The 12,109-nt window shown below is 57.6% G+C and overlaps 1 protein-coding gene across 1 annotated transcript; it reads right to left on the bottom strand.

The window, feature by feature from the left end:
• Positions 1-3,825: 3,825 nt before the first annotated feature.
• GRWD1 (glutamate rich WD repeat containing 1) lies at positions 3,826-10,025 on the bottom strand. The gene is made up of 7 exons (XM_002917874.4): positions 9,650-10,025; positions 9,317-9,434; positions 8,997-9,159; positions 6,828-7,041; positions 6,546-6,688; positions 6,181-6,378; positions 3,826-4,844 (listed from the first exon to the last, which is right to left on the bottom strand). Exons 1-7 carry the CDS (start codon positions 9,834-9,836, stop codon positions 4,524-4,526), a joined length of 1,344 nt encoding a protein of 447 aa, XP_002917920.2. The 5' UTR covers positions 9,837-10,025; the 3' UTR covers positions 3,826-4,523.
• Between the last annotated feature and the right edge of the window lie 2,084 nt (positions 10,026-12,109).

Below are 12,109 nucleotides of genomic sequence, written 5' to 3' on the forward strand. Positions count from 1 at the left end.
AGACATTCCTGACCGTGTTGAGATAGCCCACAGATGGAAACAACCCACATAGCCATCAACTGACGAACGGATAACTGGATGTGATATGTCCACACAATGACGTGCTTCTCAGCAGGAAAACAAAGCACTGACATGTGACAACATGGCTGACCCTTGAAAACATCGTGCCAAGTGAAGGAAGCCAGATACCGAAGACCACATATTGGGGCACCTGGGTGAGTCAGTCGGTTAAGCGTCTGACTCTTGGTTTTGGCTCAGGTCTGATCTCAAGGGTCGTGAGAGTGAGTCCCTCATCAGGCTCCACTCTGAGCACGGCATCTGCTTCAGACTCTCTCTCCCTCTCCCCCATGTCTCTCAAATAAATAAATCTTTAGAAAAAAAAAAAAAAAACCACATATTGTATACTTTCATCTGTATGTCCAGATGGGCAAATCTGTACATTGAGAAAGGAGACTAGTGGTACCTAGGGCTGGGGAGATGGGGAGTGACAGCCAGAGGACACAGGTTTTCCTGTTAGGGTGATGAAAATGTTCAAAAATTGATTGTGGTGATGGTGGCACAACTATGTGAAAATACTAAAAAACACTGAAATGTACACTTTAGTGTGGGGGTTGTATTTTACTGAATTATGTATTTTTTTTTTCAAATTTTAAGTTATCTCTACACCCAACGTGGGGCTCGAACTCATGACCTCGAGATCAAGAGTTGCATGCTCAACGCACTGAGCTAGCCAGGTGCCTCTTTTCTAACTTCTATTTTAATGAAATGTTACCAAAAACAACAAAAAACAAAAACACAAACCCAAGCCCAGTCCTGACCGTCTGATCTTGGGTAAATCTTTCTAAGCAGTTTCTTCAACTGCAAAATGGGGAAATTGGACTTCTTCAAGGTCAGGAAGGGTCTCCCAGTCATCTAGATCAAGGGCGCAGTCCTGGCTCGGGTGCTGACCCACTACATGCCCTGGGACCAATGATTTCCTCTTCTGCAGCCTCGTCTGTGGAAAGAGCCTGGGTTTTTGAATCAGGCGGTTCTAGGCTGAATCCGAGCTCTGTCCCTTACTCGCTATAAGGCTGGAGGCGTCACATCCCAGCCTGAGCTCAGCTCCCTCATCTGGGAAGTGGGATCTCAGCTGCTCAACAGGGTGGAGGGGCGAGGAGGGAAAGCGCGGGGCGTGGCCCTGGGGACTTCACACCCCTCACCCCAGCAGCTGTGGAGGAGGCTAGAGGTTAGATACTTGGCAGGCAGTCCCATCAGTGTCTACTAAGCACCAATGTACCGTGTGGCCCCTGCACCAAGCTCTGCGAACCTCATGGGCTTCTTGGCAAGGCCAGGGGTGCTCAAACCGAGAGGGCTGTTAGTCGATGGCAAGTTCAACCCCTGTGGGTCCCTGCACTACCCTCCACCCCCCTCACTGAGCTCTGCCATTGTTGCATTCTAAGGACGCAGAGTTGCAGCTCAGGTCAGAGTGGACTGGGCCTGGCTGTGTCGACGACATATCCCAACCTTGACTCTTTTCTCACCCCCAACAACCTTGGGAGTTGGGAGATCATTCTTCCAAAAAGGGGTTAACTGAGGCTAATGGCTGAAGGCGCCAGGTTTGAATCCAGGCTCTGACCTCTGCATTTGCAGCCCTTTCCTGCCCAGAAGTCCCCACTATGTGCTGGTCCCATTGGGACCAGCTGCTGACAGGGTAGGGGAGGTGGGCCCCAGGCCGGGCCCTCCCACACGGGCTGACCCATCTCTAACTACAACTCTTGGATGGGCGGGGGCTTCGTTTTTTCACAGTAAAGCACACTGAGGCACCGAGGTCTGTCGTCTCAGGCTCCCATCCAGGGTTCTCAGCCTCAAAGCCTGAGCCACGAACCATGGATATCAGGGATGCTCTCGTTTCCTGAGTCCTGGGCCTTGTATGAGCTCAGGGGATGCCTGCGGCCCGCCCGCTGGACTCCACCAGACCCCACTGCTCACCTCACCTCCACTGTCCAGGACGCCAGGAGGTCATGATCACTGCCCCACTTCCCAGGCTGGGGAGCAGGCTCGGGGACCGGCCAGACCCACGCAGTGCTGAAGGTGGGATGCTGGTTTGGGTCCTGACCCTTTCCAAGGCTGGCCTCTGCCTCGTAAATCCCCCCTCAGCCTTGTGAGGCGGAAGTGACCGTGTCCGTTTCACAAAGTCAATGGGGACCTTTGCCTCCAGAGGGCCCTGTCGGCATCCAACATGGCCCCGCTCACAGAGGGTGGATGGGACACAGGTTCAAGCTCCCCTCTCCCCCCCCATGAAGGCAGGACAGGAGGGAAAGGGATCCAGAGCCTCAAGTCCTCCCCCATCCTCCCCCTGACCTGCCAGAGCAGCTTAATGTTTCCATATAAAGGAGACACGGGGCTTAAGGTGTGTCAACTTGGTGTCAAAGTCACTGTCTAATCTGAGGCCAAGAAGCTCCGCCCCCCAGGCCCCAACCTCCCTCCCCCTCAAAAAGCAGCACTTTCACACTTCCGGAGACCCTGGGTGTCACCCCCACCCCCCGCTTTCCCCCCACCTACCAACAGGGTCTGAACAGCAGGTTGGAGGTCAGAAATTGACGGGGTGGGGGCTGGGGTGTGAGGGGACACAGACTGAACAAAGACAGAGGTTCAGAGTGGACAGGAAGGGTGCTGAGAGACGGAGCCTAGAAAGAGGGAAAGACAGACCCTCCATGGGGTACAGGGACCTAGAGGGAGGGGGACAGAGACCAGGCGGTGGTGGGGTACAGAGACCTGGGGGGTTGTCAGAGACCTAGAGAGTGGAGACAGAGACATGGCGGGAGGGGACAGGAGAGACAGGCAGACCAGGAGCAGTTGGGAAGGGGAGAGGATGTGTCCGGAAACGGAAAGCCGGGGAGCTGGAGTTGTGGACAGAGAAGGGCGACAGAGGCTCGTGACGACAGGGATGAGGGGGCAGTAAGCAGATGGAGACAGGGGTCAGAGACAGAGGCACCCGACCAGGGGGGAGAGGTTGTTCTGGGGCTGGAACTGGTCACCAAGGGTGAGGAAGGACCTTCCTGGGGGAACAGCGAGGACAGGGTATGTGGAGCAGAGGGGTCCAAGCAAGGAGGGTGCAGGGGGGTTGTGGGGGAAGGTGGGATAGTTTCAGCCCAGGACCGCCCCCCGTCCCGGGGTCTCTGTATGTAGGCACATACCTGGTGGGGCAGCCCACCCCCATGCCCTCCACTGGGGGATCCTCTGCTAGGGCCGTGGGGAGGTCTCTGTAAGCGCTGAGGGGCAGTGATGTGTCCGGGGCCCCGGAGGCCTTGTGCCGGGCACCCAACCTGTGTGTCCACAGGCGGATCAGAGGCCTGGCCGAGGGGGGGCAGGGGGTGGGGCCAGCTCAGAGCCGCAGAGGGGGAGCCAGGGAGGACGGCCAGGCAGGGCGGCTGGGCCGCAGCCCAAGCAGGCTGGAGAGGAGACGTGGTGGCAGACACAGAAGGGGGAGGGGGCAGGGAGGCACAGGGAGGTGGGGACATGGATGAAGGAACAAAGAGAGATAAAGGGGACAGTGGTGGAAGGATAGAGAAATGGGGGGCTGCCTGGTTCTGAGACGAAGCCTTAAGAAGTCAGGGGACACAGGTGAGCTACCCTTCTAGAGACCTGGGCTGAGCTCCACATGGATAAAATTGAGGGCAGGTGGACCTGAACAGCACCCGATGGGGGGGCTGAGAGACCACATGAAGCAGGGATTCCCAGTGGCCTCTCCCAGCTCGGTGGCCTCTGGACAGTTGGGGGCCCGGTTCCCGCGGCCTCCTCCCATTTCTTCACAGGGAAGCAGCCTGCAGATGAGTCCCACACACATCAGGCCCCGTTCTCGTCCTTTACTGCCTCAGGAGCCCCTGACCTTCCTCCCTGCACAGCGCCTGCTTTGGATGCGGGCGGGAGGGGAAGAAGACCCACACAACCCCCCACTGGGAAGTCCGGGCCAAACCCTGTTTGGCAGGAAGACAAAGGGCAACACCGGATTCTGCTGGAGGAACCCACGCCCCAACTTTGGTCCACCCACTGTAAAGTCCTCGAGTTCCCTGGGGGAGACCAGTGGCCACAACCGGGTCCCGGGACAGAGAGGTCAAAGGGTCAAGCCAGGTGCCAGAGCTCACAAAATATCCACAGCGACACCGGCCACACCAGGCCCACCTGGGAAACGGGCCAGCAGGTCCTCGCACAGGTGGGGGCGGGGGAGGGGGCAGCCTGGGCCAAACCAGGTCTTTCCACGGGAGGGGTCCCCGGCGTCAAACCGAGCCCTGTGGTTGGAAGGCTCCCTGGACCAAACCAAGTAGTTGTACAGTCATGGGTCAAACCAGATCCTTTGGCAAGAGGGGTTCGTGACACCAAACAAAATATCAAACAGAATCCGTCATGGCAGCTACGGTTCAAGCTAAGCCCTTCTATGGGAGGAGGGCTGGTCAGCAGAGCCGAAGGAGTCCCTAGCGGCGGAAGCAGCTTCGAGCTCAGCGGCCGAGGGCGCGGCCAGGCCAGACCGGGGGCGGCGGGCCCCCTCAGACGCTGATGGTGCGGAAGACGGTGAAGCCCGAGAGCGCGGTGCTGACCAGGAGCCCAGGGCACTGCGGGTGCCAGTGCAGCTCCTTCAGGTCCGTCTCGCCCTGGTGCACAAACAGCAGCTGCTGGGGCAGGTCCGCCAGCCCGGGGTCGGCAGTCTCCGCGTCGCCCGCCTCGGGGTCACGCTCCACGGCCAAGTCCCACTGTGTGATCTGGTTGTCTGCACCTGAGGCCGCGAAGACGCCGCTGTCCTGGGGGTGCCACTCGACCGAGGTCACGGGGGCCATGTGCTGCTTGAAGGTGGCCACCGGGGAGCCAGACTGCGGGAAGAAGGGAGGCCGGGGCTCTGAGCACCTCAGCCCGACTCCCTGGGGTGACCCGGGCCGAGCCCTCGCCGCTCTCCGGCTGTAGGGTTCCACCAGGGCGCCACCCCTGGGGCCCCCACAGGCCCACATTCTCAGAAAGGGACGGAGGGCCAAGTACAACTGGTGACAGGGGCCTAATATCCTAGGAGCTGCTGGGAACTGTGGCTTCACCTGCAAAGAAGCCCCTTCCAGCTCTAGATCATAAAATCCCCACTGCTAGTCCCCCCTGGGCATGCCTCACTTTCCCTTCCTATAAAAAGGGGTGGTTCTCAGGGCCCCAGGGTGGCTCAGTCGGTTGAGTGCTGACTCTTGGTTTCAGCTCAGGTCATGATCTCAGGGCTATGGGATCGAGCCCTGCGGGGGGTGGGGTGGGGGGGGGGGTCCATGCTCAGCGGGGAGTCTGCTTGAGATTCTCTCTCTCCCTCTCCCTCTCCTCTCACCCGCGCGTGTGCTCTCTCTAAATAAATAAATAAATCTTAAAAAAAGGAGGGGATGGTTCTCAAACCTGCTGATTCTATGAACGCCTTAAAGAGGGCAGAAGCACAGCTCCCAGGCTCCAGAGGCAGCCGAGGAAAAGAAAAACAGCACTTTTACTACAGCAAAGGTGCTGCTGGGGACCGGAGTGTCTCTAAATTGGACAAGTGGTTCCAAAGTTCCAATCAACTTGGCCATGGAACCTAGCCATATACCTGTCTTGGGGGCTGGAACCCGTTTCTAGAAGCTTCCTCAGAGCTGACCCTAGAGAACTCATCATACCGGAGGGGAGAAAAGATTACATCGTGGGGGTCCCGGGAAGGCACAGAGCCGTATTTAGCGATGGCTTCGGCCGGAGGGACGCCAGAGTTGCAATCCTCCTGCCCAGAGCCCTGCTCGGCTCTATGAAGTCAATTCTTAGTTGGGTGGTGACGTCATAGCTACTCCTGTCCTTTCTGTACCTGTTTCCTCTCCTGTAGTGAACGACATGGGTTCCCACTCTCAGCTGATTCTCCAAAGTTCGCTAACAAGAAGTCTACAACTCCAAGGTGCCTGAAGCTGCCCGGCTTGCCAGCAGGCAGATGGGAGCTGGGAGTCTCAGCGGTCACTCGGCCTCTTGTCTGTCTCCTGCCACCTCTCCAGCTGGGGGAGCGACCGACCCCACACCAGTCACAGCCTTCCTCCTGCTCGGCCCGCTTCCTCACCTGCACCCCGGCAGGGCTGGACCCAAGCTCGCCGGGCCTTCCCAGCTCTGGCACAGACAAGCACCGGAGGAGGGAACCTGGCAAACCCTGGTGGCTGCTTCCAAGGAAGATACCTTGAACTGTCGCAGGTCCCAAATCTTGAGGGCACCGTCGTCCCCGCCGCTGAGCAGGAAGGGTTCCCGGCGGCTCCAGCTGATGACGTTGACGTCGCTGTCGTGGGCGGTGGCGGTGGTGAGCATGCAGGCCTTGCTGGGGGCGGCCCGGATGTCCCAGATGCGAACGGAGGCATCAGCTGAGCAGGAGGCGAACACCTGGACGAGGCGGTGTCTGAGTGACCCCGGCGTGCCTGCCACCCCAACCCAGAGACCAGGGACGAGTGGTGGGCTGCCCTCTTCTTTAGTGTCCCCCTCTCTGGGACCCAGCCCCAGTCCCCGCCCCCCCCAAGACCCAGGAGCCCAGCGCCCCAGCCCGCCCTCACTGTGTCCTCCGTCGGGGACCACTGCAGGTCCTCCACAGAGCGCGTGTGGCCCACAAAGGGCCGCTGGTCCACGTGCCAGGAGCCGCCGTCCGTGGGCGTCCAGAGGTGGATGTTCTTCTGACAGTCACCAGTCAGCAGGCGCCCTGGGAACGGGAGTCACGAAACCACCCGGGCCCGGCTGGCCACAGCTCCCTCCTCTCCCTGCACTCTTAGCCCCCGCTCTTCCTACAGACACTGCTCCCTTTCATCCCCCACGACCTAGCGTGCACCCCCGGGACTCACCAGACACACGGGGGGACCAGTCAAGTGCAAAGCCCTCGCCCATGTGGCCAGCGAAGGCGAAGATGGGCTTCACACGGGCCTGCTCATCCCGGAGGAAGGTCGCCAATGCCTGGGGGTCATCCACTGCCTGCAGAAGCCGCCGCAGCGCGAACACCTCCACCTGGCCCTTCTCTGACCATACGCCAGCCACCGGCTCCTCGCCCAGCCATGACACCTGCAGGGGGACGGAGAACGGAGAGGGAGATGGGAGGGATAGGAGGCTCAGGGTGGTGACCACAGCTCCCAGCATCGCTGAGTACCAGAACTGCAGTTTCTCAGGACTCCTACCGCCCCAGGGCTGGGACTCTGGCTCCCAGAAGCCTTTGTAGGGACAGAATCACAGCCTGTAAGACCAGCATGGTACCTGGGACAACTTTCCACACTGTGTAGGGGCAGCGATGTGACACGGAAGACGCCTTCCAGACCCCCAGGAACGGAGGCTGTAACTCCACTACCCTTGGGAGGGGGTTCAAACTACCAGTCTCTGCGACCCTCTAAATGTTGGTGGGTCACAGGCCTCCATCCTTGGGTCCCTCTGCGCTTAACGTCTGTTCGCCAGGAGATCCCATTCGGCCTCAAGGTTTCCAGTAGCCCCTAGCCCTGACCTCTCTCCTCAACTCCAGACTCCTATGACACCGAGTGTTCAAACACGACCAAAGCCAGGCTCCTAACTGCCATCAGCAACTTCCTCCTCCCTGGGGCTCCCCGCCTCAGGCCCCAAACTGTGGGACACATGGACTTGTCTTTTCCTCCTCACACCCACCCTGAGCTGGCTACACTCAAAACACACCACTTCCAACTCTTCTCAACCTCTATCGTCAGCATTCATGCTACCCCTGTCATCCTCTCCCTTGAATTATGACCTCTCTGCAGTCTATTCTCAATACAGCGGGCAGAGGGATCTCCTTAAAACACAAGTCAGATTCTGGGGCACCTGAGTGGCTCAGTCGCTTGAGCATCTGACTCTTGATTTCGGCTCAGGTCATGATCTCAGGGTCTTGGGATCAAGCCCTATGTTGGACTCCATGCTGGGCGTGAAGCCTGCTTAAGATTCTCTCTCTCCCTCTCCCAAAAACAAATGACAAAAAAACAAACCCCACAAGTCAGATCCCATTTGCCCTCTGCTCTAAACCCTCCAATGGAAACCCTCCAATTTCTCCCCAGGTAAAGGCCAAGTCCTTACATCAGCCTACAAGCCCCACATAATCCATCACCTCCCACCCCCTGAATGCTGTCACTCTCTCCTTCGCCCATCTCCTCTAGTAAATGCATTGGTCTCCCTGCCTTCCCCTGAACCTCCTCAAACAAGCCACGTTTGTCCCAGGGCCTTTGCACTTGCGTTTCCTCTGCCTATCAACCCTTTCCCAACAGAGATCTTTGGGTCATTCCCTGTGGGTGTCTGTTCAAATGGCACCTTATCATAATACTTCCCTGATGGCACTATTTAAAATAGCAAATCCACTCTAGGAACATCCTAATTCCCCTTCCTTAACTTTGACTCTTCTCCACAACACCCGGCCCCTCTGGATCCATGCACATTTACCCAGTTCTTGCTTGTTCCCTTCCCCGCTAGCACATAAGTTTCACAAAACCAGAAACCTGTTGCTCTCTGTTACATCTCCAAGGCACAGAACAGTGTCTGAAACATGGCAACCCCTGCATGGGAACACACAGCAAGGGCTGTGGGCCAAGCACTGCCCTGAAAGCTGTTCATGCATCGTCTCATTTTAATTCACACATCAGCCTGCTCCGAAGGCGCTATAAACTCAGCAGCACAAAAGTGACCCCACAGCTCAGGACGGTTCTTGAGCAGTAACAGAAAACACACATCGCTACACTACAACCAAGTGCTGTCTCTAGACACCCAAAATAACTGTACGTTATTCCACTTCACTCTCCTGTCAGCTCCTCTGGCAAGTTTTGCAATTTTCACCAAGAGGAAAGAACGCAAAAAAACAGCCCCCTATTGCTTCTAGCACACTCTGACGATGATGACAATAGCTAAGACATGTGTAAACGAACATATAAAAATTATGTGCCAGGTAGTTTTCTAAAAGCTGAAAGGCATTGACAAGGGGGTTGTGGGGGGAGGTCAGAGAATGCAGAGAAGGCTCATGGGACTGTATCTACCCGGACTCGGTTGATGCCGCCATAGTGGGGCACCATAGCCAGCTCCAGCTGAGGCTTCCGTTCTTCTTCATCCTCTTCATCTTCCTCCTCTTCCTCCTCCTCACTGCCCTCCGATGGCGGGGGCTTTGTCCCATGCAGATTATGCATCCGAAGCATCATCAGTCTGGGGGAAAGTGTGGGGTGAGTGAGGCACTGGATGCCAGGATCCTTAGGAAGGAGGGAGGAGAGAAGCTGGAAACCCTGACTTCTAGGTCCTGGTGGGGGGGGGGTGCTGGGGGCTCAGATTCCTGGTCTCAGATAAAACCTCAGGTCTCACTCACCTGTTGCTCTGGGCGCTCTCGGCTTGGGTCCCAGCACACAGGTAAAGTGTAAGAGGAAGCTCTGTCCGGTTGTCTCCCAGGTGATCCCGGACTATGTCGAAGCTAAGACAGGGGGCTCCTGGGGATAGAAGAAGGGGTTGGAAAATTAGGATGGGACAGAGATCTCAGCCCCTTCGCGTGTGATGTTTTCACCCATCTTTCACCCATCTTAGACACCAGTCTTCTCTCTCAGAGTGCCTCGTAAGTTAAAGACTCAGGACTAGCCCCGCTCAGGACTCAGGATTCCTGTCCCCTCCTAACTCAGGACCCTGGAGTCCTGGTGCCCAGCCCTACCAGTCTGCGCTCGGTGGTACAGCACGTAGGCCTCCTCGTCCATGACCAGCTCCTCTCCTTCGCGCAACGGCGGTCCACGGCCGGGCAGGTAGACCTGGGCCCGGCCTTCGGTCCCTGCGTCGCTGGACTCGGCCTCCATGGGTTCCCCGGTTTCACACGTGCGCCCCCTACCCTTGCGCGCCGCCATCTTCGAACCCTCTCACCGCGGGCGCGATGTAAGGACGTCACTTCCCGGTTGCGTTTTCCTCCTTCAGAGATCCGCCCAGCTAGACGGTTGCCTTGGAAACCTCCCAGCTCACCAATTTGAGAGGGCTGTGGGGAGAGGGTGAAGGTGAGCTCAGGTAACGGCGTCCCAGAAGAGCGACCGAGGCCTGCGGGTACGGAGAAACTACACCCTTCGCGTGACTTTGCGGCGCTTTTCCGCAGAGCAGCGGCAAGGCCTCCTGGGAGTTGTAGTTCTGTACAAGGCCAGTTTTCTCCTACTGGAGGAGTCCCGAGCCCCGACTCCATCTTCCACCTTTGACTCTTATTGCTTCCTTTTCGCTACATTATTCATTTATGCAAATAAGAGTTCTTACTGCCAGTAGACTGGGTTTTTGCTCCCTAAGGACCCATAAAGCCCGTTTCCTTTTTCCTCCTTGTTATGATGGCTTTAATTCACTTCAAAATGCTTTAGTGTAGACAGGATGATATGTGTAAGTTAGTCGGTCGAATCTACCCTCTTGGGGCAGTCAATTGCCTAACCAGGCGTTCTCATTGCAGCTATGGTCAGCGAGCACTTAATCAGAAAGTCAGCCCCCTGGAGACCACTATTACAAGTGCTTCGGCTCTCTTTATCGCTCATCAGCACCAGAGGTTTGGCTAATTGGCATAATGAAATGCTAGAAATAGATTCTCACTGGTGAGATTAACGGCATTCAAGATAGGTGCATTGGCTAGGATATACTAGACTCTTCCCTCGCTTGCAAGAACAGGATATGAAGAATCTAGCAAACCGCTTGCTTGCAGTCATAGGAATGGGACTCTAGATTTAATCCTAAAATGTTTTGATCCTGGATCTTTGTTGAGTTCGCTGTTCCTCCTTCTCTCTAGGTCTCTGTCCGCCCTCACTCCTTCTCATTCCTTCTCTTCTTAGGATCTTTTCTCACAGCTTCCTTCTGGGTCTTTGTCTCCCACCTCCCTCCAGGGTCAGTGTTCTCAATATCATTTTCCTTTCTGCCCTCTCTTCCTCTGTGGGACTTTTCTGTTTCTGTTTCCTCCGGATTGAGGGCGGCTGAGACAAGCACGGAGCTCACACTTGGACTGAGGAGGCATAAAAACATGGTTTATTCCAAACACTGCAATGTGTAACAGGAGAGTGGGAGGGGAGGTTGGTGGTGGGTGTGGAGTCCCAGACCGTCCGCTCCACAACCCAGCTCCAGACCCGGCTGGAGATCTAGGAAGAGGAGGCTTTGGGGGGGGGGGGGCTTCCGGGGCANGGTCTTCAGGGTCATCATGGGAGGGTCACAAGGGCTGGATTTGGTGAGGCTGTGGTTGGTGGGACATGGGGCTGGTAGTGAGGTGCGACAGGGTGGGAAGTTCTGGCCCGATGTTGGTTGGGATCAACGCTGGGGCAGCGGGAGGCGGGGCTTCCGTTGGGAGTGTCCTAGGTCAAAATAAGGAAAAGCGACAGAGGGTGGAAAAGGAGGAGGGCGTGTCAAGGTTTGACGTCAAGGATCACAGTCTGGTCGGGGTACAGTCTGGGATTCGGGTCACAGTTTGGGGTCGGGGGTCACAGTCTGGGGTCGGATGACCATTTTTAGGGGTCGGAAGTCACAGTCTGGGGTCAGGGGTTTCTGTGTGGCGGGGCCAAGGTCTGGGGTCACAGTTTGGCGAACGCGTCTCACAGTTTTGAGTCCCAATGGATGAAAGGTTAAAAACGGGCTTCCCCGGAGGCGTGGCTGGGGCCGGGGAGCTGCACAGTGATGAGGGGGCCACGGCCCCGGGCGTGGGGGTGGGACGCGGGCGTGGCGTGACCCCCCACCTCCCGCCCCATCTGGTGACGTTAAAAAGCCCTTGTCGGGTTAAAAACAAAAACAAAACAAAACTCCAGTGGGCTCCGAGACCCCCACCTTTCAGGCTGGGTGAGATTTGGGGGGACCGAATCCCTTTCGGCTCGTGGTGCCCCCAAAGCGAGGGGGCGCAGGACGCTGCTCCAGGCGGGGTCCGGCCAGGTCCATTTTTTTCCTTCCCAACCCACGCGGGTCCTGTTCATTGCGCGTGCCCCCTCGGGCCGTGGCCTGCGCTGACCGAGGGGGCGCTGGGGCCCCCGGGGCCGCGTCATACCTCGGACTCGAGGCTGGAAAAGTGCGCCGAGCCCCTGCGGGTACCCAGGTCCCCGCCCCGGTGTCTCCGGTGGGGCGCGGCGGGCAGCGGCGGCCCCCAGTGCGCGGCGTGCGGGCACCGGCGCGCGTGGCGGGA

Source organism: Ailuropoda melanoleuca, chromosome 12 (assembly GCF_002007445.2).
Source record: "Ailuropoda melanoleuca isolate Jingjing chromosome 12, ASM200744v2, whole genome shotgun sequence".
Classification (NCBI taxonomy): domain Eukaryota; kingdom Metazoa; phylum Chordata; class Mammalia; order Carnivora; family Ursidae; genus Ailuropoda; species Ailuropoda melanoleuca.

What these genes read in the sequence shown, in the direction of transcription:
- GRWD1 (XM_002917874.4), bottom strand. Translation starts at nt 9,836, where the DNA reads ATGGCGGCGCGCAAGGGTAGGGGGCGCACGTGTGAAACCGGGGAACCC. An exon ending in GCGGCATCAACCGAGTCCGG is followed by an intron (nt 7,042 to 8,996) that starts GTAGATACAGTC and finishes GTCCCCCTGCAG; the next exon opens with GTGTCATGGCTGGGCGAGGA. An exon ending in GGTCCCCGACGGAGGACACA is followed by an intron (nt 6,379 to 6,545) that starts GTGAGGGCGGGC and finishes CGCCTCGTCCAG; the next exon opens with GTGTTCGCCTCCTGCTCAGC.